The sequence below is a fragment of the Carcharodon carcharias genome, chromosome 3 (genome assembly GCF_017639515.1).
Source record: "Carcharodon carcharias isolate sCarCar2 chromosome 3, sCarCar2.pri, whole genome shotgun sequence".
NCBI classification, from domain to species: Eukaryota; Metazoa; Chordata; class Chondrichthyes; order Lamniformes; family Lamnidae; genus Carcharodon; species Carcharodon carcharias.
Genome location: NC_054469.1, coordinates 69138945 through 69165012, shown reverse-complemented (window position 1 = coordinate 69165012; position 26068 = coordinate 69138945). Strand labels below are relative to the sequence as shown.

At 42.3% G+C, this 26068-nt stretch overlaps 1 protein-coding gene and 1 long non-coding RNA gene across 3 annotated transcripts in view; one reads left to right on the top strand and one right to left on the bottom strand.

Moving 5' to 3' along the window:
• The window catches only part of LOC121275881, a 111858-nt gene extending 95692 nt beyond the window's left edge, over positions 1-16166 (bottom strand). For both annotated transcript variants that reach the window (XR_005942584.1, XR_005942585.1), the window contains exon 1: positions 16140-16166. This is a non-coding gene — a long non-coding RNA (uncharacterized LOC121275881). The remainder of the gene's footprint in view (positions 1-16139) is intronic.
• The window catches only part of itga8 (integrin, alpha 8), a 291418-nt gene that overhangs the window by 95648 nt on the left and 169702 nt on the right, over positions 1-26068 (top strand). The window contains exon 14 of the mRNA XM_041183667.1: positions 22381-22426. Within this exon, the coding sequence (XP_041039601.1) occupies positions 22381-22426 (46 nt within the window). The remainder of the gene's footprint in view (positions 1-22380; positions 22427-26068) is intronic.

Genomic DNA, 26068 nt, shown 5'->3' with positions numbered 1-26068 from the left:
CAAGCTGTTCTTGCTTTAAATCTGCTTTCTACAGCTTTTGCCTCTTTAAATCTAAAGCTTGGAGCCTTTCTCTCTGCCACTCACTATTAACTTCACTTAACAGGACCTTTTCCAAGTTTGTGTCCTTCCTTCGACTGGAAGGTCTACTTTGGACTTTCCCCTCTTCCCCTCCCCTGGATTTTGGGGCCTTTCTTTAGCTTGGGACTCACTATCTGTCCCTTCTAGGCTGCTCAAGCCTGGCAGCTATCTTCAAAACTTGCTGAACTCCAACAGCTTCCAAATCAAAACAGCAGTTTCTAGCTTTTTCGTTTGTGACTGTGAGAGGGACTTGCCTCTCTGGACTCCTGTTGTCAGACAACAGTCCACTTCTGACACTCTTGTTTGTTTACCTTAGCTCCTTAGCTGCAACAGTTGTAAAAGCCTCATTAGAAATGCAGGCACCTTTTAAAAGTGAAACTAAAACTTAATTTGACCTTTTCTAAACACACAAATCTAGAAATACAAATCAAACTTAAACTTTAAAGCTAAAACTCATTCCTAACACCCCCAAATATCAATATAAACTGTCTCTATTTCCTAACAGTTGAGATTGATGAGATGGTTGCCTTACCCTGGCAGCATGAATGAGATCTTTCATCTGTTTTCTGCACTGGATGGCCAACCTCTTGTGTGCAGCATTGGCACTGACCACCTCTGCCACCACTTCCCTAGCCGGAGTGGTGAGACTGATGGGCCTCCTGAGGCCAGAGCAGGGGTAGAGGACATCGCGCCGGGCCTCCACGATGCCCAGAAGATGTCTCAGGGATGTGTCACTGAATCGAGGTGGGGCTGTACTCTTCTTGGATTTTGGGGCCATGTCTTCACCAGAGCAGGCCTGGCCTGCAAGTGTGCGCGCGGTTGTAGTTTAAATGTGGCGCCCTGTGTGAGGAAGCAGTGAGGTAATGGTGTGCCGGGCAAATCAGAGGCCGCCCGCCAGCAAGACGATGTGTTCCCAGTGTCTGCAAAATTAATGAGGCAGGAATGGGATGATGCGGCAAGAAAACCTGCCATTGCAGCCGACTTCTTTTCCCACCCACTGAGGCATCTTATGCAAATCTAGGAAAATTCCGTCCAGTATGTGTATTCTGATGAACAGTATGGGCGAGATGATGCTGTGACCATAAAACATAGATGGGGTAAAGTTTTCCTCGATTTAAATACTAAGTAAAAGACAAATAAGTATGATAGAAAAGCCTGCATTTATCTAATAACTTTCAGTACTTCAGGATGTCTCAAAGCCCTTTACAGCTAGTGGAATGTAATCAACTATTGTATGGTAGGAACTGTGGCAACCAAGTGACACAGAGTGAATTCACATAAATAGTAACGTGAGAATGACCAGATAATGTGTTTTGGGTAGTTTGTTGTGAGATGAACATTGGTAACTGGTAGAACTCCTCTGCTTTGAAAAAGTGTGCAAATCCTTGTACATGCATTCTGGCAGGGCCGACAGGTCTTCAGGTTAATGTCTCACCTGAAAGATGGTGGCTATAACAGTGAAGGGCTCCCTAAATACTGGAATTTCATCCTAGATTTAATGCTCAAGTGAAGTGAGACTGTGCAAATGACTACTGAATTAAAAATATTTGTATTGGGTGCTTCAATTAGTCACACAGTAATACATTTTCAAGTGTGATGATGATTATGTCAGTGAATGCAACAGCCATTCTGCTCCAGCAACATTACACAAACAGCAATGAGATGAATGTTAAATTAATCTGCTTTTGTGTTATTAGTTTAAGGAGGATTGTTGACACTGGAAGAACAACCAGCTCTATTTTGAATAGTGTATTGGGATCTATAATATCTACCTGAACCACTTGAACAGGCTGGCAGGAGCTGGCTTTGGCATTTCAACTGAAGAGTGGTCAGTTTGAGTGATTTTGCAGATCCCTGACTAGTCATCAGATGATAGCTTCACTGTAACTTGCTCTCCATTGCTCAGGATGAGACTATGATGACTTTTCTCTGCTTGATTTGGATGTGCAAAAGCATGTGGGAAAGTTAGAGAGAAACTGTTGTATTCCTCAGCTCACATTTTCCCTTCTTTCTGTATGATACCAGCTTCATTTGAGTTTATTTACATTTGGTGATCACTAAATAGCATAAAGAGCAGGTTCCTGAAATTACTATAACTCACATGTTTGTTTCAAACAGATATGTCATTTTGCATAGGGTGAGAAAGTAAAGGTTTTGTAATATTGATTAAAATTGGAAGTATGTCAGTGCACAAGGAGAAATAATGGAATTTTATTTCGAGAAAATGTTTGGTATTAATCTTTAATGGGGATTGGATTTTGATCCATTTATGTAGGGTGGAGACAGGATGGTGTCATGTTTATTGGGGGCAATTTCAGCTGCATCTGTGACAGAGCATGTGAGTTGTGTCTCAGTCCAGCTCCCTCATTGTTGCACCCAAATTGTTGCCTTTGGCTGTGTGAACTCCAATGTGCCAAACACGTTGGCAGTCAGTGGTGAAACGAATATGTTCACAGCTGACCTTGAGAAAAGCTGCCCACAAAGATCTAGCAAACTCTGTGGCATAGATTTCCCCTTTCATGAGGTTTGACATAAAGTCAAAGGATCTCCAGACACTCAGCAACAGTGATGTCATCAAGCAGGGTAAGCAACCAATCACATTGAAGTATTCTCCTGCTTGCCTCCAATCTAAAAATATTCTTCCCAAACAAAAATATGAAACAACAATCCAAATTAAGGTTGGCTGAAACTCTCTCACCCACCCCTACCACATATCTCTAGAAGCAAAACTTCCAACGTAATAAACACATCAATAAATTAAGTAGTTCAAAAGAAAAATAATCATAAACTTGCCAGCTGAATTGAGCAGCCCTACCCCTCCTCCTCCCCTCCAACTTGAACAGCCCATTAAGAATACGGTATCCTCATTCTTCTCTCTTCTGGCTCATTGCCTAGAATGCTTGTGCAAGCAAATAATATGAAAACAGTAAAGAAAATGAGAGCAGAGAGCTCATGAGAAGCAGGGTGATATCAACACTAGCGTGCAGCAAAGCTGTTAAGTAGGATCTCTTGACTTTTCTTTATCTGAAGTTGAAGCTGTGTAAGAATGTAAGATGAGAAAAAGCCTGCCTGTTCTGAATACTCCCAGGGCCCTGGTCTGCCCATCTTCACATCCTGACCTCCACATATTCTTCCTGCTCTGGCTAACTTGATCTCCTAGCCTCAGCTGGGCCTACTGATTTCCCGCCCCTCCATTCCTGGCCCTGCATTTACTTTATAAGTGGATCTGAAGGTAACTATTCCAACAGCAGCACATTGTCTTTTTACAATCTTGTGTCACCCCAATAGAAACCATGCCCAGCTGCTAGTCACCCTATTTGGCTTCTCCTGACACATCATCCAGTTTCATCTGTCTCCCTTAATATGTTTATAGCTCTGTCATCAGTCTGAATATTCATTATTATCTGTTTGTACCTGGTAATCCTTTTGGGCTACTTGCAAATGAATATTTAATATATTAATATGATATTCTTTTCTCTGCCTTTTTAAGGAACATTTATCAATCCATTAATTTTCAATGGGTTAACATTGCTTTTAAAATAGTAGAGCAAGGCATAGCATTCATGTTGTAGTATCCCATACCTTAATTTCAGGGGTCAAAAGTAGCATTTACATGTGAAGGATGATCAGGGTAAAAGAAGCATTTCTCATTTTATTACCAAATAAAAAGACCAAAGGGTGTGAAATTTAGATCGCAGGTATCATCCTGGGGGTACTGCTGCCAGCTCGTGTGGCACACCGTTTTGAGAAGGGCTCTTGGACAGGTGTCCCGGCTGGCACCAGAAGCTACTGAAGTGCTACTGCCGTGATGTCTCAAATGATGAGATGCCCATTTTCCAAATTTGGACTTCACAGGCCCATTCAATAAATGTGTTTGTCACCTACTAACATCAAGCATTCAATTGGAAGAGGGACCCAGCACAAGCATTACTTACAAAGGGCCAGACACCTAGCTTGTAGGTAAGGTAATTTTGCATAACTTCCACTTGTGCAAAGTCTCTGGAAGTATTCTTGAATGTTTTTTAAGAAATGGTGTGGTGAGTTTCTGGATTTGGCAGGGAGTGTGGCTGCAAGCTCACAGGAAGGGCAGAGGATTTGATGATCTGTCTACACAACAAAGGTAGCGACAGGTATGGGGCCAGTAGTTGCAGTGCCTTTGGGTCTGCAGTATGACAGGGAGATGGAACAGAGGATGTGGAGAGGGAAAGTTCTGCATGACGCCCTCTGCTAAGTTGGAGCTAGACTCCTCCATTATCCTTGATGGTGGTAAGAGGTTGTCTGGCAGGCCAGCCAATGTGCCCAGCTTCCCAGTGTGCATGCCCATCAGAGCTCTCATGTATGCCACCCCATCAAGGTTCTTATTTGAGTCCCCTGTAGCACAACCTGTCTCCAAACTTGCCATCTGATGAGTTGGCAAATGTACCATCCATTACCCTGGCATGACTGTAACACTCTCCTGCCTTGTGACTCACCATGAATTGATCCCAACTCTATATTGGTCTCCAAGGTACGCACAGTGCCAGTATCTGAGCTGGTGCCTGTGAGTGTCAGATTAAGTGATTATTATTTCCTTGCTTTTCTGTGGGTTGCTGTGGAAGGTTATGTAGCAGTTCTTGGGTGTCTGAAATCAGAAAATCAGAAGGAGAAGGTTGTGGTGAGCCGGGGTGTGGTATAGTCATGTGGTCAGCAACTTGCTCATCATACCAGAAAGCAGGATGAGGATGAGCTGGGGGTTGAGAAGGGAAAGGCAGGAAAATCCTATCACCCGTAATATTTTCAGTGATGGCAGATGCCATGGGCTTTATCGCAGTTGGAGCCATGAAGTTGAGAAGCATCTCCTCCAGAGGGTTCAGGAAATTCAGGCATCCTTGCCCCCTATTAGTTGCGCTCTGCTCCCTTCTATTGCGTGCAACCTTTTCCTGCAAGAGAGTAGAATTCAGTGATTGTGTAGCACCGTGTTTAGGCGATGCTCCTGTCATGGGAGGTATAATGGGAGGTTTGTGGAGGTAACAAAAGATGAGTGTAAGGCTGGCAGTAGTGGTAGGTGTGTGGTAGTGACATGGAATATAACATGGATAATAGACATGAGTCTGAAGTATTAGAGTGCTGTTGGTTGAGTAATGGGGGTGGGGGTGAGGTGGGGCAATGAGCAACATTGGAAGTTGGTGAATTGATGGCAGAAGATATCATATGAAGGTGCATTTAATACCCTTGACCATTCGCACAAGGTCATTGGTGCTGCGGACCTAGCAGCAGTGCCACAAGAAGTCTAGATTCCAGGAGTTGACTTCCCTGGCTACCTGTTCTCAATCCCTTCTGAGGATGGTCCATGAGAGTCTGTTGGCACCCCACAGAACCATGTCATCTCCCCTGTTATCCACTTCCACCACTAAAGCCTCCAGCTTTGAATCTGTCACTCTGGAACCCTCCCTATGTCTTGGTGTCCAATTTTCTTTGTTTAGAATTGCAGCAATAGTATTCAGCAGCAGCTTTGAGTAACTCAGTGCAACTTCTCTGTATAAGAGTCTGCCTTTAAGAACAGAAGGCTGGCTGCATCACGTGATATTATTACACATTGCTCATTCCCAGCTGAGTGCACAGGCAGCCAGCAGTGTGGGAGATATTGGCCCTACACTCCAGTCACAAAAACAATGTGGCAGAATGAAATTTCTATGCTGCCTATCTCCATGTCAGCGGATACAAAACATGAGCCCTGCATCCAAAAAATGGCACGGATTAATTTTTAACCCAAAATACAGGCATTCACAGTAAATCATTCAGTGTATGTGAAGAGGAAGGACAGATTAACAGTTTGAGAATTTGTTACAAGCTAAAAACTGAAAGATTAGCCCTTTTGAAGGGTGTAAACAATGGAATTGGGTTTATAATTAAAAACACTTTACAACTAATCAAGCACTTTCCAAGCATAGATGAGAAATGTAAGGGGAAAGTGGAGCAAAACTGACAATGGATATTCCAATCAGCAAAAAGTTAATAGTTGAAATGACTGTAAATAGCTTTACACAACAGCACAAACCTGCTAAAATATCTATTAAAACCCATTTTATTATGGAAATGAAAAGGCATTGAAAGAACAAAATAAAGTGCAAACAGGATGGGGAAAAATACAGGGAAACTAAAGCCTAGATGGATTTCAGAAATAATGGGAATATACAGCAGATCCACCAATCTTGAAAAGAGAAAAAAATTAAGGCTGACACTCTGGGTACAAAATCCCCACCTAATGCCCCCTCCCTGGGCACTTACATGTCCAGCACAAGTATTGAAAAGAAAATTGGGGTTATACCTACGGTGTGAACTTGCTAAAGTTAAAGGTCAGACCAGAGGGTTGTAAAGTGCCTGGAAGATAAATAAGGCGCCGGGAGAGAAATTCAGCTCATTGCCACTTTTTGTGTCTGAAAAATAACAGCAGTAGAATATTGTGGAGGGCACCTGAGCCTTCCCTTTGATGCCCAACATCCACCTGACATAGTATTCAAACGAGCTGTAAATGGGTCCATCCTAAATAGCTGCAAATATACTAACTATTGTTTACATCAATTGTGGGACAGTGATTACAAAACTGAGGTACAAATGGACAGAACTTGAGCCTTGTACAAGCTGCCTCATTGTATCAATTACCTAGCCAGCAGGCCATAAAGGAATATTTTTATTTATTCTTTGGGAGTACAGAACTTGAGTATTGCTGAAAAAAGAGACATGTCTAAGTTTTCATCTTGCACTCATCAATGGCCCAAGCCATTGCAGGCTTGATGCTGCAATAGGGCTCATCGAAGGCACCCTGCAGAATAATGGCTACCCTGATCAGATCATTTCACACTGTATCACGCAAACTCATGAACAGGCCTCATAAGAAGTGTCCAGTCTATCTCAGATTACCCTGGAAGGGCAAGGGATCTCAAAAATTTGAGCAACAGGTGAAGCTAGCCGTTTCACGCTACTACTATGCAGTAGCAATATGAGTGATAGTCGCCATTAACAGGATGCTGTCATCAAGCCTATCACACAAATGAGTAATGTGATGTAGGAATTTCAGTGCCAGTGTGATGCTAGGTATATAGATCGTACATCCCAAAGATTGGCGGATCGTATCCAACAGCATGTTCCAGCCACTGTTCGCAATATGTAGGGTACAGACCACACCCAACCAGCCTGTGATTATAAAACTCAAAACACAGTGCCAACATTAGATGTGATTTCACGATTGGACAACATTTGCTAAATAATCCTCAATAAGAATTACACTGACAACTAATTTAAGATTGTCAGTTGAGCTCACAATGTGACAAATTTGTGTGCACTGGAAGCGGGGAGGCAGTGCCATAGTGGTATTGTCACTGGACTAGTATTTCAGAAACCCAGAGATATGATCTGGGGACCCAAGTTTGAATCTCACCACGGCAGATGGTGAAATTTGAATCCAGTAAAAAATCTGGATGATGATCATGAAACCATTGCCAACTGTTGTAAAAACCCATCTGGTTTACTAATGCCTTTGGTCTGGTCTGGTCTGGACAGCAATGTGGTTGACTCTTAAATGCCCTCTGAACAAGGAGTAGGCAATAAATGCTGGCCTAGCCAGTGATATCCACAAATAAAAAAAATACACAGGGGCCTGTTCTTTGCAGACAGAAAGAACATTGTGCCTGTTTCAGCTAAACAAAATAAGTAACAGTCCTCAGGATCAAGCTGCCTGGTTTAAATTTCAAACAATGGCAGTGCTACTTGCTGGCCAATCAGCACTCTCTTTACATCCAGTATAAATTGTTGTTTTTCCCCTTATATTGGTATTTTTGTGAGTGTCCTGATATGTGCAAGATGCAAAGCTTAGACATGGCTCTTTTTTCAGCAACATTTATTCTTTCATGGGGTGTGAAGATGCTGGCAAGGCCAGCAATTGTTAGCCAATCAAAAGAAAAGCCCAGAAAATGTTTAGTTTTTATTTGTTTAGAGGCAGGTTTCTCCTTGGCACAGAGAAAAAAATCTCTGGCTACTGGTCCGTTTATGGCTTCCCCTGGGATCACCTCTTCCCCCAACCTGCTGGCTAACTCTTTGTAGGTTCTAGCTCACTACAGTATGGCACCTGCATGGTGCCTGCAGTTCACTAGTGGCATTTAGGTGGGACTCAAGCCCCAATTTGGCTGAGGTACCACACTGACTTGAGCAGGCAAGCAAGGGGTTGCTCCACTGACTTTGCACTCATTTTGAATAGAAGTCGAATTTCTCAGCCAATGTTTTTAAAGTTTCCTTTGAGTTAGGTTGGAGTAGTATAGGATGTCAAAATAGAAAGCTCACTGTGGAAGGGGAAATAATTTGGAAAGCAAAGGGACATTAAGGTCACACTTAGAAACAGAACATAGATGTTTACACAGCATTTTGTCATCCCAATATAAAAGAGAGTGCACAGTGGACAGTGAATACATTATAAAAACAGAATTACCTAGAAAATCTCAGCAGGTCTGGCAGCATCGGCGGAGAAGAACAAAGTTGACATTTCGAGTCCTCATGATTCTGTTGAAGGGTCATTAGGATCGAAACATCAACTTTGTTCTTCTCCGCTGATACTGCCAGATCTGCTGAGTTTTCCCAGGTATTTCTGTTTTTGTTTTGGATTTCATATCAGTGAATACATTATATTAGCTTGGTGGAAATGCGCATAGATTGTTGTCTCACATGGGAGGAGTGCATGAGGCCCTGGACAATGTTATAGGAGGAGATAACTCGATGAATGTTGGTCATAGTTTTGCCCTTGACGGGCGGGTGGGCCCGGCCGACTCAGCGGCAGGCGGGCAGCTGAGCCTTGCCGCCGAAGAGGGCCCCGTCACCATTTCAAGTGGACGGGCCAATTACAGCCCGCCCAGTATAACGCCCAGCGGGAAGCGTTATGTGCTTCCTGTGCAGGCAGGGGGGATTCCCCAAATGCGAGAGTGCGCTCATGTGCACAAAAGAGCGCACATCTCCCTGAGGCTAGGTGCTGCCTCAGGGGGATTGCTGAAAGTTTCTGAAACTTTAAAAATAGAACAATAAAAAAATCATTAACATGCCCCCCTCATTTGACAATGTCACACAAGATGGGACATGTTAATAGATATCACAAAAACTTTATTAAAGTTTTTTAAAACCGACATGAACTCTCATCCCGCTGGTGGATGAGGTTTCATGTTTTTTCAGAAGCCCGCTGGGGCTCCTGGCCTGCCCACCAGCCTTACGGTTGGACGGGCAGAGCCTTTAATTGATTTAACTACCCTGTCAATGGCATCAATTGGTCATTGACAGGTCGGAGGGCGAACAGCTGATCGCGCTGTCCCTCCGCCTTCCTGAATATTTAAATGGGGCGGGGTGATGTCGGGGGTTCCACCTGATGTCATCCCGCATCATTTTCTCATCGGCGAGCAGGCCCTGACCCCAGCTCACCAATGGAAAAATTCTGCCTATTGAATCTGCTGCAATTACATAATTAAGAGCTTGGAGAAGGTGAAGCTTGAATCTGATGTGATGTAAGATGATGGGAGGAATGTGCATTCCAGAAGGTATCGAGCTGGAAAGCAGAGACTGGAAAGAAGCAGGAACTCCTGCTTCATGTTGAAATGGAAATGCTGGAAGATGATCTGGTAAATATGCAAGTTAGAAGTGTTGAAGATGAGAGAAAGGAAGCAAGAGAGGGCAGGAACAGAGATGTGAGAAATACAGTCAGATATGGTCATGGATTCCATTATGCACTCTTGAGAAAACCTTGGTTGAGAAAAAAAATGACGTCCCAGAAGCTCTGGTGCAGAAACTGGAATCATAAACTGATGCATCTAGATAGACAGGTGGAAAACAGGGAGAAATGGGTAGAAACCTTACTGGAGGTAATGCGAAAAAGTGCATAATCCAGGTGGTTGTGTGAGTTTGTGTGCATAGAATAGATAACTATAAAGAGCCCATTGCCAGAGGTAGAATCCCAGGAAGGAAATGAACGAGTCGGAGATTGACTGTGTGAAGCAGTTAATGAAACCCTCATTATGAGAATTAGAGTAGGAAGCAGCACCTACACAGGCTACAACATGGTGGAGAAAGGGATTAAGGAGGTGGACTGATTAGATATAGAGCTGAGTGTTCTCGCAAAAAGGCAGTCGAAGCTAGAACATATACGGATTATTGTAGCAGAGGATTCGGAGACAGATATGTTTCTCTGACTCCAGTCATCTCATTTTCTCCAGGGATGTATAGGGCTGGTTATCATCTTCACCACCTTGGCAGTAATCTGACAGAGCAGATTGCCTACCCTTTATAGAACTTGCCTGATTTCAGTAAAATGAAAATCAAACAGGTTCTATAAAAGACAAGCGGACTCTGCTGGATTATGCTCAGGCAATGAAGATCAAAAGCTAGCCCTATATGTCCCTGCAGAAAGAGAGATTAGTGGAGCAGAAGAAATTGAAATCTTCAAAGCCACAGAAGGCAATTTGATTTTAGTGTTAATTTGACAAATGGACAGCAGCAAGAAGAGTTCCCTATTTTTATAGTCAACCGAAACATTGGTTGTCATTGTCTAGGATTGTGTCTGTGGAATTTTTGTTGACCTCTGGATCAAATTAGAAACCAAGGCAACAGTATGCAACTGCATTGGACAAGCATTGCACATTGTCCACTGATTCACGTTACAAGTTTGAACCATCAACCAACAAAAAAAAATTGCTGGTTCTTCACCACCTTAATTAATTCTGCCACTGCAAGGAATATTCAGTTGGCAACTTCTCATACTACGGACTGTTATGTTGCATGCATAATGTGATGCACTTCATGTAAAAGAAAGGTGATAAAAGAGCCAAAATATTAACAGACGCCACAATGTAAAATGGGAGTGAAGGTGAGACAGTGCTTTTAAAGCATATCCATATGAAAGAATCATTTGTGTACACAACCTGACAGATATCATCAACACCATTTCAATGACATTTCCGTCAGGCATCCTTTATGCATGAGCAAAAGCATCGTGGCTTGGTAAGATAACTAGATAAAGCTGTACTCAGATTTTGTGTTTCCTAAAACTGAGCCTCGGTTTTGTGGAACAGATTTTTTGAGAATTTTATAAAAGATTTAAGTGCCTATATTCTGCTATTGTTGGTAAAATGGTAATGTAATAGATGACTTCAGATTCTAAAAATTTATTCAGATCAAGTTGTGCTATTTTTAAGACTTGGAAGTCAGAATTTAAACATTGGATTCGAGAAAGTCATTGTGGAATAGAAAGATGAGATTGTGTTCAAGAATAGTAGATTACTTTTACAGACTTCCCTGCTAGTAATTGGATACAGTACTCAAATTAGATGCATTGTCTTCTTCCGACTTCTTCCCCTCTCCCTTGCTGCTGTAAAAATTCTCACTTAAACAGGAATAATCTTGTTACACTAAATGCCTTGGGAGGTGGGGTGGGGGGGTGGATTTGCTTAATTGTCTTAAGTCTCTTATTAGCAGATTTCCTTGACATTATAACTGAATAACAGATGCAAGAACCAGACATGACTCGGTGGAATTAAATTAGCCAAATTTAATCCTGTTAAAAAGAGATTTTAAAGACTGACCTTGTTAAATAGATTGTCATCTGTTACACAGAAGTATTGTATTTCTGTTTGATAACTAGGTATCACCCGAAAAAGAATTAGAAGCAGGAATCCCATTATACTTAGAGCAAAATCTGCTCTAATTATTTTTCACCCCTTCAGCCTCAACTCCACCACAAATTTTAACATTAGTTTTCAGCCTGTAAGATTATAAAACATGCTAAACTCAGTTGTCAAAGTTGTACTCAGTTTAACTCATGAAATAATTTTTACTCATGAAGTAATTTTTACTCATGAAATAATTTTTGTTTGAAAAGGATCAAAATGCTGCAAATAGTTTCTCTGTTTTTAAAACTTAAATAAAATTATATATAGGTGGGTTCTCTTTAGTTAATTAAATATACTGCATATGTTTGTTATGGCACAATATAATGCATACTGGTCCATAACATGAGGGAAGTTTCAAGTTTGTTCCTATGTGAATCTGAGCAATCCAACTTCTGCCCACCCTACAGCACTGATTCGCCCTAACCAGAGCCACAAACGTGAGCATAGTGCATTATCTCTCTTCACCCTCCTTAACTTGTTTGTAGCTTTGACATGGTTGATGGTATTATCCAGTGCCTCTCTTATGTTGTCCGGTTCCATGGGACTTCCATCACAGTTCCACTGTTACCTGTCTAGCTAACAATAGTCAAAGCATCTCAAGCAATGGATTCTCTTTGCACCCTTTCAGCTACCTGTCCTTACTCTACTCTTGCATCGACAACAACCTACATTTATGTGGTGCCTTCATAAAATGTATTGAAATGTGTCTAGGCGCTTCAAACATTAGCAAACAAAATTTGACTCTGAGCTACATAAGGAGATATTAGAAATGGTTACCAAAAGCTTAGTCAAAGAGGTAGGTTGGAAGGAATGTCTTAAAGCAGCAGAGAGGGAGATGGGGAGGTGGGAGGTGCGGGGGAGAAGGAGTTGTAGATATTAGAGATAAAAACAAAAAAACTGCGGATGCTGGAAATCCAAAACAAAAACAGAATTACCTGGAAAAACTCAGCAGGTCTGGCAGCATCGGCGGAGAAGAAAAGAGTTGACGTTTCGAGTCCTCATGACCCTTCGACAGAACTAGTTCTGTCGAAGGGTCATGAGGACTCGAAACGTCAACTCTTTTCTTCTCCGCCGATGCTGCCAGACCTGCTGAGTTTTTCCAGGTAATTCTGTTTTTGTTGTAGATATTAGAGTTTAGGCCCAGGCAGCAGAAGACACAGGTACCAAAATAGAGTGATTAAAACTGGGAATGCGCAGGAAGCCAGAATTGGAGGAATGCAGAGATCTTGAAGGGTGGTTGGAGATGACAGAGAAAGGAAAAGGTGAGGTCATGGAAAGGTTTGAGAACAAGGATGAGAATTTTTCAAATCAAGGATCACGAGCCAACGTAGCTCAGTGAGCGCGGGTGATGATTGAAAGGGACTTGATGTGAGTTAGGAAATGGCAGCAGAATTTAGAATGAGCTCAAATTCATAGAGGTTGTAAGGTGTTCTAAATTTCAGCAATGTAAGCGATCCTTGGCATAGTTCAGCCTGGAGGTTACAAGGCATCGATGGGAGTTTAAGCAGCAGATAAGCTGAGGCATAGACAGAGACAGATGGTTTTACCCTAGTGGAAGTAGCTGATCTCAGGGAAGGACCAGATATGTGGTCGGTGATTCTTCTCAGGGTCAAATAGGAAGCCGAGGTCATCCTCAGACAATAGTCAGGGACAGGAATAGAGTTGCCACAAGGAATAAGGATTTGTAGTAAGACCTTCCCAATATCCAGTCGGAGGAAATTTCTCCGTATCCAGTACAGGATTTAAAACAAGCAGCATAACAAATCATGGGCAGTGGAGGGGGGAGAAAGATGGTGGCGAGGTACAGCTGGGTGTTATCACTGTACATTTAGAAACTGTTTTTGGATGATGTTTCTGAGGGGCAGCATGTAAGTGAGAAACAGGAGGGGGCCGAGAATATATCCTTTGAGGACTCCAAAGGTAACTGTGCAGTAGTTAAAAGAGAAATCATTGCAGGTGATTCTCTGGTAACAACTGAATAATTAGGAGTAGGCAAGTGCAGTCCCATCTAACTGGATGATGCAGGAGAGGAATTAGAGGAGACTGATGTGGTCAATGCTGTTAAAGGCTGGAAACCGGTTGAGATGGATGAGAAGCATTAGCTGCAATCATGTAGGATATCATTTGTGACTTGGTAAAGGCCATTTCAGTACCGTGTACATAGAAATGCAACCTGTAAACAGTTCTTGGCCCAATTAATCCATGTTGACTTTTACGACTACTTAAGGATACTTATCGCTACATGTGGAAATATTTCTGATCACATTTACCTGTTGCTACATTCTTTCAACCCCTTTCCCTCGTTCCACCACCAAACCTAATCTTCAATGTTAAAATAGTTTCTAACCACTAATTCTGAAATAATATATTCCACAACCTCACACCTCTGTATACAAAATTTCTCTATTCCTGTCTGTTGCTTTTTAGCCCATTCCCCCATCTTGTATGCTGCCACAGTTTACTTCGGTCTTCAAAGAAGTTAACAAACTTGACATCAGCTGCAAATTTCAGCACCACTCCATGTTGTAATATGGGTTCTTTAATGGTCTCAATGATGAGATCTTGAGACTTGTATACTTAAACATTTATTGTTAACCTTTAACTATTTACAGATCTCAAGTCGCTGTCACACATGATGCTGCTGCTGTGGAGGTAGCTGCTTCCAAAATGTTCTCTCTAGACTGTTCTCTCAGTCTATTACCATGTGACTCTATAAAGCATACCATGGGTGGTGCTATTCTCCAGTCCCAAATTTACCCTTGCTCTGCTGAGCACCTTTACATTACAGTGTGTTATGATCCCAGATCCCAGGGTGGAACCCAGTTTGATAGATCCTATTTCTTGTTTAGATACTTGTTGAATGGCTACTGAACAGAGTCACAGGAGTCAGCTAACGAACTTTTAAAAAAAAATAAAACATTTATTAAGCAACCAAAAGATGGAACTATATTGCAATACCCCTTCACTGAGAACCATACCTTTACAAATATATACAGATTTGTAAGGATAACACAAGTTACAAAAGCTATCTAATACTCTAAGTAAGTACACAGTCCATGGAAACCAGTAGACGACCTGTGGTCAGGCACAATAACTCTGAAAACAAGTGACAGATGTCACCCCAAACAGATGCAATGGATCTCTAATATTTAGCTAATATCACCACTGTCAACACCTTTTTGTCCTTTTGTCTATGACATCTTTTAGCAGTCTCCACCTATCACTGGCCCTCTATCCAGCTCTACCTGTGTCCCCCCCCCCCACCCCCCCCACTTAAACCAGCTTATATTTCACCTCTCTTCTATTTTTCCTTTGTTCTGTTGAAGAGTCATATGCACTTGAAACATTAACTGTGTTCCTCTCCGCAGATGCTGGCAGACCTGCTGAGTTTTTCCAGGTATTTTTATTTTTGTTTTTGCAATGGATCTCTCCTCATTTCTCCCCAGACCCTTGTACTTGTCACATTGTCAGCCAACCAGTCTCACTGAACTCCATCTTTCACATAAAGGTTTTCAATCTCCGCTTTCAAAGAACTTGCTTTGGAATCTTCTCCCAAACCAACACTTTCTCTCGGATGCCTTCCACAAGGGCCCAACTCCAGGGCTTTGAACTCTCCTTCCGATGTCCCTCTCCCCTGGATTGCCATATGCATTCAAGCTTCCTTCTACGCAATCTCTCTCAAATGTTCAGCCGTCAACAGAACACCACTACTTCACATGCCCACTACTTCACATGCCCATAATAAAGAGTTACAGACCTTCAGCTGTCTCTTTGGATCGTCTGGCTAATTGCAAGCCTATATTACTTTAAATCTGCATTCTGCAGCTTATCCCTTTAAACTTGGAGCCTTTCCCTGCTCCTCACTCTTATCTTCACTTAACTTGACCTTTTCCAGATCCCGATTCATTTCCTTTGACAAGAAGGTCATCTTGGGGCCTTCCTTTTTCTGTTCTTTGGGGAAACTTGGTTCCTCTGCAGTTCCCTCGGCTGTATCCAGCCTCTCCTGGCACCTGCTTCCAACTGAACTCAAACTGCCTTCCCTTTGTCTGTATGTGTAGGGAGGGTCTTTCTCTCTGGACCTCTGTGGCTAGACAATAGCACAGTTTTTTTTCTACTTTGTTTTAACTTCCCCAAACCACAACCCCCTTTGATAATACAGCTCTCCACTTCAAAGGTCATAAAACTTATTACAAATGCAGGCATCTTTTAAAGTGAAACTAAAACGCAGGTTTCATCCATTAAACCCACAAATACAGAAATACAAATTAAACTTACTTAAAACTATCTCTAATTCCTAACAAATGACATGTAGGCACATACAACATCATTCTCCAAAGAAAACTTTCTTTTCCAACAGAGTATAACAATTTGTAATACAATACTTACTCTCTATCTCTGCTCCCTCATCTCAAGTCTCTGACTTTATAAATTCAAATGGTCTTTAGCTTGACAGTTCTTCCACATCTCGGTCTGTCACATTTGGAGGTGTGGTAGTTGTACTCTGTGGTTCTGTTATTTGGCTAACTCTGTTTGATTTTCTTTTTTCCCTCATTGAAGTTGTGTTTGTCTTTATTAACAACTCGTGTGCTTTTTTCTGGACACAGTGGGTTTGTCCCCTTCCTTCCGAGGGGAATGTGCACTCTGTTCATTCCTAGAGTAGACTCGAATTTTCTTTCTCCGCAGTGTCTGCCTTTTTCTTGCTGGACATATCTGTTTAGCAAATGGCACCTTCATTTCCACTTGTTTCACCATTTCAGCCAAACATTTGTTTGTTGTTTTATTCTCAAATCCTTTTGCAAGTTTACGGATCTTTCCACTCAGCTCAGCTTTTTCTCCTTCTAGTGCCTGGCGTTTCAGTGTCAGATTTAGATTGTCCGACCTCAATTCTGTCTTTTATATTTCTGGCTGCAACGGAACTTTGTCCATGTCCTTCATTTTGGACTCACTGTTGGCCAGGTCCGTCTCCGGTGAAGTCTTAACTTGTTTCAGTTCTGTAATTGTACTACTCATGGCTTCATTATCCACTTGGAGCTTGGAAAGTGCTACGGCTTTTCCTTTCAATGCCTCCTCTTTTCCATTCAACTGTTTCTTCAGCTCTTCAGTCTGTTTCATGCAACTTTCAGTTTCCTCCTGGAATATTGAACATTGAGAGTTCTCTCTGCCAACTGGTTCTTCAGTTTGTTTAGATTGACGTTAAATTCATTTTCCTTCTCTTTGTAATTTCCCAAAAGAATAAACTTTGACCTGAGGGATACTTGTAGAGTGTGAAGATTCTTCAACAGGTTTTCCTTTTCTTTGTGAAGCTCGCTTGTGTCACCTTGAGTTTTGCTGTAATTCAGCATAGTGTCCTCAAGTTTCTCCTGTTGTTCTTCCATTCTGCTTTTTAAGTCTGTATTTATTCATGTCGCTGAATCGTCATACATTCCTTTTGCATTTGATCTTGAAAGACAAGCAGCTGTTCTTTCAACTGTTTATTTTCTTGTTGACTTCTTGTCAACTCACTATGGGCTTCAGTGTATTGTTTCATTCCTATTGATAATTCCAACACAGTTTTTTCTAAAGTAATATTCAATGTCCCTTTTAGCTCCTCATGTTTTTCCATGGCTACATATTGATCCTTCAAGGTCTTTCAGGGTCACAACTTTCTTGCAAGCCTTTTCTGCTTGTTGCTCTGCCTGGCTGTACATCTGGTGGAGCTTGCTCAACTCCGTTTTTTTACTGAAGCTGTCTTCCAGCTTTTGCAATCTAATGAGCATGTGGAACTGCCATTTTTTCTACAATGTTGGTACAGCTTCTTTTTTGTATTTTTGATCGCTGTTTCATGAACTGTCCAGGTCCTTTGACTCTGTCACTCAGGGGAGAGAATTTTCTCCCCGTCGGGCGGGCCGGTCAAGTGCGGGCACGGGTGGGCGTGGAGCCAATCGCCACCCACGATCGGCTGCAGGCCGCCATTTTGTGTCGGTAGGCCAATTAAGGCCCACTCAGTGTGACGCACGCCCGATAGCGCTCAGCTCTACGTGTGTGGGAAGGGGGAGGATGGAGACTCAGGGCCTGCACTCTTTCGCACTTGCGCGCAAAAGAGCACAGAAATCTCCCTGAGGCACGGAGCTGCTTCTAACTGAAACTTCAAATAAAAAAAGTTAAAAATAATTTACACATGTCCCCTCATGTGACACCGTCACATGAGCTGGAACATGTTTATCAAAAATTTTTGAAAAATATTTATTCATTTAATAAACCCTTTATGAAACCTCACCCCGCCTGTGGATGAAGTTTCATGAAAAATATGAAGGCCGGCTGCCCGCCAACCTTAAGGTTGGACAGGCAGCCCTCTCAATTGGGAATAGGTTTGTAAATGGTCTTAACAGGCCTTTGACAGTTCGATGGGTACACGGCTGACGCTGGTGCACGCCGCCGAATGAAAGATCGGAATGACTCGTGGTGACGTCGGGACGCACACTTGACGTCACTGTGCTTCATTTTACCCACCAGCCTGTGGGGCCCGCCCCCGCACATCAAACAGAAAATGCTGGCCAGGGTCTAGAAATTTTCTGTAGTTAATGCCTGCCCTACTTGTGATCTGAGTAGTTTTTTGCTCTGTGTCACTAAGGGGCCTTGCAGTTTGTAGTTGAGCTCACCTGCCTTTGTGATCTGACCAGGTGTCTTCACTATGCATCACTCAGGAGTCTCACAATGTACTTCCCACTCACTCTGGTGGATTCCTCAACTTCCAAGTCGGTAGTGAAGGTTCTTCAATTCTTTCTTCAATGTTTCTTTTTAGGTGCACGTCTTTCTAGTCCAGCTTCAGCTGCTTTTAGTTTTTCATGTCTTGGGATACTGTTCTGGGTTCATCATTTAGAATGTCACCTTTCATATCACTGTTGATGTGATATCTTTTAGACGTGACCACTGCTGCCAACCATGTTGTGCTATGGTGCCATTGGTGTGGTATCTCAATTATGAGATATTGAAGCTTGGATATTTAAACATGAACCCTTTTTTGTTAAGCTTTCACTATTTACAGATCCCGGATTACTGTCATGCATGGTGCTGTTGCCATGCAGGTAGCTGCTTCCAGAGAGTTCTCTGTAGACTGTTCTCTCAGTCAATTACCATGTGACTCTATATAGCATACCATGAGCACTTTTACATTACAATGGCATGCAGGCACATACAACATCATACAACACTCCTAACCAAATCATTAACACATTTAGTGAACATAAGTGACCTCAGAACTGAACCCTGGAGATCACCATTCATCCCTCTCTGGTCTTAGCTCCTTTCTCTGTTTTCTCCCTTTCCTGAGGCTTTTCTGATAAGTCCATGTGCACCACATCCAATGTATACCATATCTATTACTTGCTCAAAGAATTGCTTGAAATTTATCAAGCTCAGTCACCTCTTTATAGGTCACCTGTGGTTCATCTGGTAACACTCTTGCTATGGGCAGAGGGTTGTGGGTTCAAAACCTGCTCCAGAACTTGAGCACAAAAATCAATGCTGAAAATCCATGCTGAGGGAGTGTTGCACTGTTGGTGATACCATCTTTCAGATGAGACATTGAACCGAGATACTGTCTACTCTCAGGAGGGCGTAATAGATTCTATAGTACTGTTTCGAAGAACAACACGGGCATTATCCCTGATCAATATTTATCTTTCAGTCAACATCACAAGTACAGCTTATCTGGTCATTATTGCATTGCTGTTTGTGGAAGTTTATTGTGTGCATACTGGCTGCTGTGTTTCCTACATTTCAACAATGTCTACACTTCGAAAGCACTTAATTAGCTGTGAAGTGCTTTGGGACATTCTGTGGTTGTGAAAGGCACCATATAAATGCAAATCTCTCTTTTTGGAAATCTGCATTGGCTGCTTCTAGCTAGTTTCTCTTTATCTGGAATGTGTTAATTTCATTGCTAATTAAAATCTTTAAATCTATTCCTACCATACAAATTAAGATAGCTGGCCTGTAATTAACTGGATTAACTCCATTTTCCTTTATAAAAATGGGTTCTACATTTATCACTCTCTAGTCCTCTGATTATGCATATCCATGTTTAATGAAGTCCTGCAGTCTAATTTTAAGGGCCTGTGCATTTTCTTCTCCATTTTCTTCAGGTGCCTTGTATATATCTTATCAGACCCAGGTTTTTTGTCTTTTGTTAGTTCAACCAACTTAACAAAATAAAAAATAAATTTATCGCCCATAAAAACACTCATCTTACCTTCTACCATTTCAGAATTCACTTCCTCTCTGACATTCTTTTTAGTAAAGATCAGTGCACAGTACTTTTTAAAAACAAGTACCATTTCATGCTGTTTATTTACAAAAGGACAATCCTCTCTTCTCAGGGGTTAAACTCATTTTTAACAATTCCCTTTTAACTATCATATTTATAAAATACTTTACTCTTTCGATTTTTTAAAAAAGCTTGACGGGTAGGATTTTCGGGTCATCGGGCGGGCGCGGTGGGCGGGCCCGGGAGTGGCCGGGAAACGATCCGCCACCCATGAACTAACGGCCAGCTAGCGTGAAAGGCGCGCTGAGAAGCTCAGCGCTGCTGGGGCGGGAGGAGGGAGAGCGCCGAAGTCTGCGCATGCACGGGGGAACGTGCAGTGTAAGCTGCCTGAAGGCAGAGAGCTGCCTCAGGGAGCTGAACAATATGAAACCCTTAAATAAAGATCTGGCAAATGTGAAAAAAAATGTCCCCACATTGAACTTACTCACATGAACATAGACATAATAAAAATTCTGTCAAAATGTTCTTTTTTTAAAAAAATTAATATCGTAAACCACATCCCGCACGTGGATGAAGTTTCCTCAAAAATGCAAAGGCCGCCTGACTGATTCGCCCACCCGCCAACCATAATGTTGTTTAGGGTAGTGAAAACTAGCTGTTAATTAATTGCCTTAATAGGCCTCTTAATTGTCATCAGGCGCTCTGCCAACTCTTGCGCGCGCGCGCCGACCGAAATATCGCGCGCTATTTTACGCCTGATGGGGTCGGGCACTTGCCTGCCCACAGGACGTAAAATTCTGCGCCATGTTTCCTCTTCACTTCCCTTGTCAGACTTAACCTCTTATGTTGTCATTGCATTCTCCTTTTTTATTGTTCTAAAGATTTAATTTGGTTTCTTATCACCTTATTTATCCATGGTATCCTTAAACTGCTCACCATTTCCATAATTTTAATGTACTACGTTTATTCTATATCTTTGCACTCTGCTTTTGTTTCAATCCATGCATGTCACTGTTGCTGTACACTCTTGCATGACAATTTTACCTTCCACCTCCCTACAACTAGCTTGCTCCTCATCTTTCTAAAATATGGCATTCTCATTTTTGTGCTGTCTTTTTCTCTTTGTCGAGGTCCCACTGTCTTCCCACAGGTTCCCATTTTAATCTGCTCTTCCAACTAGTCGGGCAGTTAAAGTCTCCTGGGCCTCACAATGTTGAGTTTGGGATGGTTTTCCACCTGCCTTGTACCAATGTTCCCTCTAAGTTGCGTGGGTGTGCAGCCACACAACAATCAGAAATGTGCCATGCAGTGAACAAAGAGAATGTCACAGTGTTTCCTTTAAGATGTGTGCATGTGCAGTACAACGCGCAAGCCGTGCACAGTAAACAGAAATTAGAGAGTTCGTTGTCTTGTATGCTACGCTGTCACCCAATCCCACTCATATGACTGCTGCCTGACTCTGTTACTCAGAGGGGAGAATTTTCTCCCCGTTGGGTAGGCTGCGCAGGAGCGGGTGGGGGCGCAGGCAGACATGGAGCCGATCGCAGCCCGCTATCAGTTGTGTGCTGCCATTTTACGTGGGCAGACCAATTAAGGCCCACCCAGCGTGATGCGCACCCGGAAGCGCTCAGCGCTAGCTGTGCGGGTGGGGGGAGGAGGGAGAGTCGGAGCCTGCACTCTTTCATGCATGTGCACGAAAGAGCACAGAAATCTCCCTGAGGCACAGAGCTGCCTCAGGGAGATTAATTTAAGAATAAAACATTGCGAAAGAGAGAAAAAAAATTACTCAGACAAGTCCCCTCATGTGACAGTGTCACATGAGCTGGGACGTGTTTATGCATTTTATTAAAAATTTTAATATAATTTATAAAGCCTTCATGAAACCTCATCCCGCCTGTAGATGAGGTTTGATGAGAAATGTGAGGGCCCCCTAGGCTCTTTGCCTGCCCACCAACCTTAAGATTGGACGGGCAGCCCTGTCAATCAGTTCAATTAGTTGATAAATGACCTTAATAGGCCTTTGACAGTTTGGCGGGCGCACAGCCAACTCCAGTGTGCACCCGCCAAACTGAAGATTGGACTGGCGCATGATGACATTGGGATGCACGCCCGACATCACCACGTGGCATTTTATGTGTCGGTGTGCAGGACCAGCCCCCGCAGACCAACCAGAAGATTCTGCCCAGAAAGTCTTCCCCCACGTTTAGCTCGTTTCTTTGATTTACATATATTTATTGAAAAAAGCATCACACAATTTTTAGTTACATATTGTACCTTTTCATTTTTGAATATAGAATATTGCTGAAAGTCAGAAAGTGTATAATTTGGTACTATTCAGTTTTTTTCAGGTATCAGTATGATTAAAATATCATCTTTTTACAGACCTGATAGTTGGTGCCTTTGGAGCTAGTAAAGTTGCAGTTTACAGGTAAGTGACCAAAATTAATAAGTGCTATAGATTTGCAGGATTGATAACAATAACGATATCATTGCTGAATCAGTTTTAATACTTTGATCAGCTGTCAGCATTTTTTTTTAAAGTCAATCATATCTGCACTCTTACTATAATTAGAACATTGGTTTTAGTAGTGTAGTTGTTTCTGAGAGTCTCCTGATCAGCCAAAATCTGCAGGAGGCAATGGCAAACCATTGCAGTAACTTGTCAAGCATAACCATGGACCAAGACATAGAAGTCCATGGTCACCAATGCCCTCTTAGGACATGTTACCTGAAGAGAGAGAGAGTTGTTTCTGCCAGGTGAAACATAACAGTTTATGATGTAACAGTTCTGTCATTCCTGCATTGCTGCCGTTCATGAAAAAATTCCCTTTTTAGCTGGATCTTGAAGCCTCCTGAGGCAGCAGCGTAGCTTCACTTATCTTACAGCACTTTGGACTGCCTTTGGCAGCAACATTGTAAAGTCAATGCAGCATTAAATGAACATCTGTTTTTTCTTCTGTTTTTAAATGAACTGCAATTCAGTATCAAACAGTCACTTGGCAGAACTTGAACATTGCTGAAAAGAGAGACATGTTGCCGAAATTTTTCATCTTGCACTCATTAGGACAAATACAAGAATGCCAAATTTCAAATGATCACAACAATTTATACTACAGAAGAAAAGGGTGCTGAGTGGTTGGCAATCATCAGTTGCAGAACAATGAAGAGAGGAAGTAATGGCAACAGTGAATAAGCTTTCCGTAAGGCAATGTTGAACAGGAAAGCATCTCTGTGCCATTTTTCTTATGAGAAAAGAGTATTAATGATTTTTCAGCATTCTGCATTATCTCATGCCAAGATAAGCAAAGATGCTGCAAGACCTGTTTTGATGCACATCTTTTCATTCATTGTTGCCTTAAAATTAAATAGTGGAAACTGTGCAAATGAGACAAAGTTAGAATTATTCAAAGACTAGCAGAGACTTGCAAAATATTTGTTGTCAAATTAGTGTCTTTATTGCAACAGGACTTCTTTAAATACAGGATGTCTAGTTATTCTTTCACCAAAGGCTTTAACAGAATCAAAACTTCTCACTCTGGGAAAAGCTACATAAATGTGTCCATCTGTATAAACAGCCTAGGAATCTAATCATCAAAAGTATGGCCTTGCAACTTGTTTATAATCATAGAATATGAAACCCTAATTGAGAACTGTTTTCTCCTGAGTTGAAAAGACAGGTTTATATCTGATAGTTTCAGTGTTGTTCAAGGGATCACAGAGTCACAGAATTGTTACAGCACAGGAGGTCATTCGGCCCATTGTGTCTGCGTCAACTTTCTTTGGAAGCAATTTACCTATCCCCCAGCCTTCTCCCCGTAGTCCTGCACATTTTTCCTTTTCAGCTAACAATTAAATTCTCACTTGAATGCTTCGATTGGACATGCTGCCACCACACTCTCAGACAGCGCATTCCAGATCCTAACCAGTCACTGCGTGAAAAAGTTTTTCATCACGTCGCTATGCTTTTTTTGCCAATTAGCTTAAATTTGTGCCCGCATGTTCTCAATCCTTCCACCAATGGGAACAGATTTTCTCTACTCTGCCCAGATTCCCCCTGATTTTGAACAGTTCTATCAAATCTCTTCTCAACCTTCTCTTCTCCAAGGAAAACAGACCCAACTTTTCCAATCTATCTATGTAACTGAAGCTCCTCATCCTTGGAATCATTCCTGTGAATCTTTTCTGCACTGTCTCTAATGCCTTCCTAAAGTTTGATACCCAGAACTGGACGCAGTACTCCGGTTGAGGCCAAACCAAAGTTCTGTACAAGTTTAGCATAACTTCCTAGCTTTTTATATTATTTGACCCTATTAATAAAGCCGATGATCCTGTGTGCATGATTAACCACTCTCAACCTGTCGGGCCACCTTCAATGGTTTATGCACATATACACCCAGGTCCTTCTGCTCCTGTACTCTCTTTAGAACTATATCCTTTATGTTATATTGTCTTTCTGTGTTCTTGCTACCAAATGAATCACTTCACACTTCTATGCATTGAATTCCATCTGCCACTTGTCAGCCCATTCCACCAACTTGTCTATGTCCTTTTGAAGTTCTACACTACCCACCTCACAGTTCACAATGGGGTGAACTTTACTGTCCCTCCCCCGCCATCATATTTGAAGACGGAGGGTACATAAAATAGAGTGGATGGCTAGCCACCACCTTCCCGCCCAGCCCCACCCTGTCCTCCATGTTACAGGGGACAGGTAAGGGGTCTGGTAGCCCACCCACCCTTAGGTCTATTGGGGCCTTTAGTTAGGCAATTAACTGCTACTTAAGGGCCTCAATCCACCTCCACTACAGTTTTCTGCCTGGCTAGGGAAGGCAATTTTCGCTGCACAAGCTTCTGGCAGGCAGGAAGGGGGTTTTCCCTCTTTTGGGGGGTTACTGCCTCCCGCCCTTATCGCTCCCTCACAGTTCTTTAAAACCCAACCCCAAAATCCCTCCCTTCACCTTGCTGAGGTCTGCCAGGCAGGCCTATCCAAAATCCCCAGATTTACCTGAGCTCCAGGATCCATGGATCTTTGTCTTCAGTGACTGCTTGTAGTCCCGGCAGTGGCCACTACTCAAAGCTGGCGCTGCTGTATCTGCAGAGCTGCCAGCGAACCTGATTGGCTGCATGCTCTCCAGGGCAGGACGTCCTGTCCCTAAGGGGTGGAAGTCCCACTCTTAACTAATTAAGACCGCTCCCAGCATATTATTGCTGCAGGGCAGCCAGATTTCTGGTTGGTGTGGTGCCAACAGACCTTTCAGCCAGGGAGGGGCGGATGCGGGTAACCTGCGCCCTCATAAATGCACCTCAATGTTCCAAGTTTCATATCATTCTCAAATTTTGAAATGTGCCCAAGGCCTGGGCCAATAATATATATCAGAAAGAGCAATGGTCTCAACACTAACCCTTGTGTAACTCCAGTGCAAACCTTCCTCCAGTCCAAAAAGCATCTATTAATCACTGCTCTCTGTTTCCTGTTACACCAGCCAATTTCTCATCCATGTTGCTACTGTCCCTTTTATTCTATGAGCTATAACTTGGCTCAAAGTCTGTTGTGCAGCATTGTATCAAATATCTTTTTACGAATTCATATTCCTTGAAATGTGTTTTATGATTTCAACATCTATCTTCGAAGAAAACAGCTTCCTCAGCACCAATCTTGTTCCATGACAAAGTCCTTGTTTCAGATTCTAGTTTTGTTGCAATGCTTTAACTGCTCCTTCCTGTGTCTAAGTGTTGTGTACTAGCATGCCGAACGGAGTTAGCCTGTGTAGAAACTCTGGAAGGTATAGACTTTTAGCATTTTCTTTGTCTGTAGAATCAATGCAGATGTATTGTTTTGATGTATCTGACAGCTTTTCTGAAGCTTTTTCATTCAAATCTAGTGAATCTTCATTTTTAGCACAAAGAATAGCTTTCAAATAATTAGTTCCATTAAATAATTGTCATTTTGACACAGTTAACCGATTTCATCATCTCACCCACCCTTCATGCGCCATTCGATTCTTCTCATGCCATCCCTAACCCATTCCCACCCTGCTCTGCCCTTCCCATCTCTCCCAGTAATCCCATC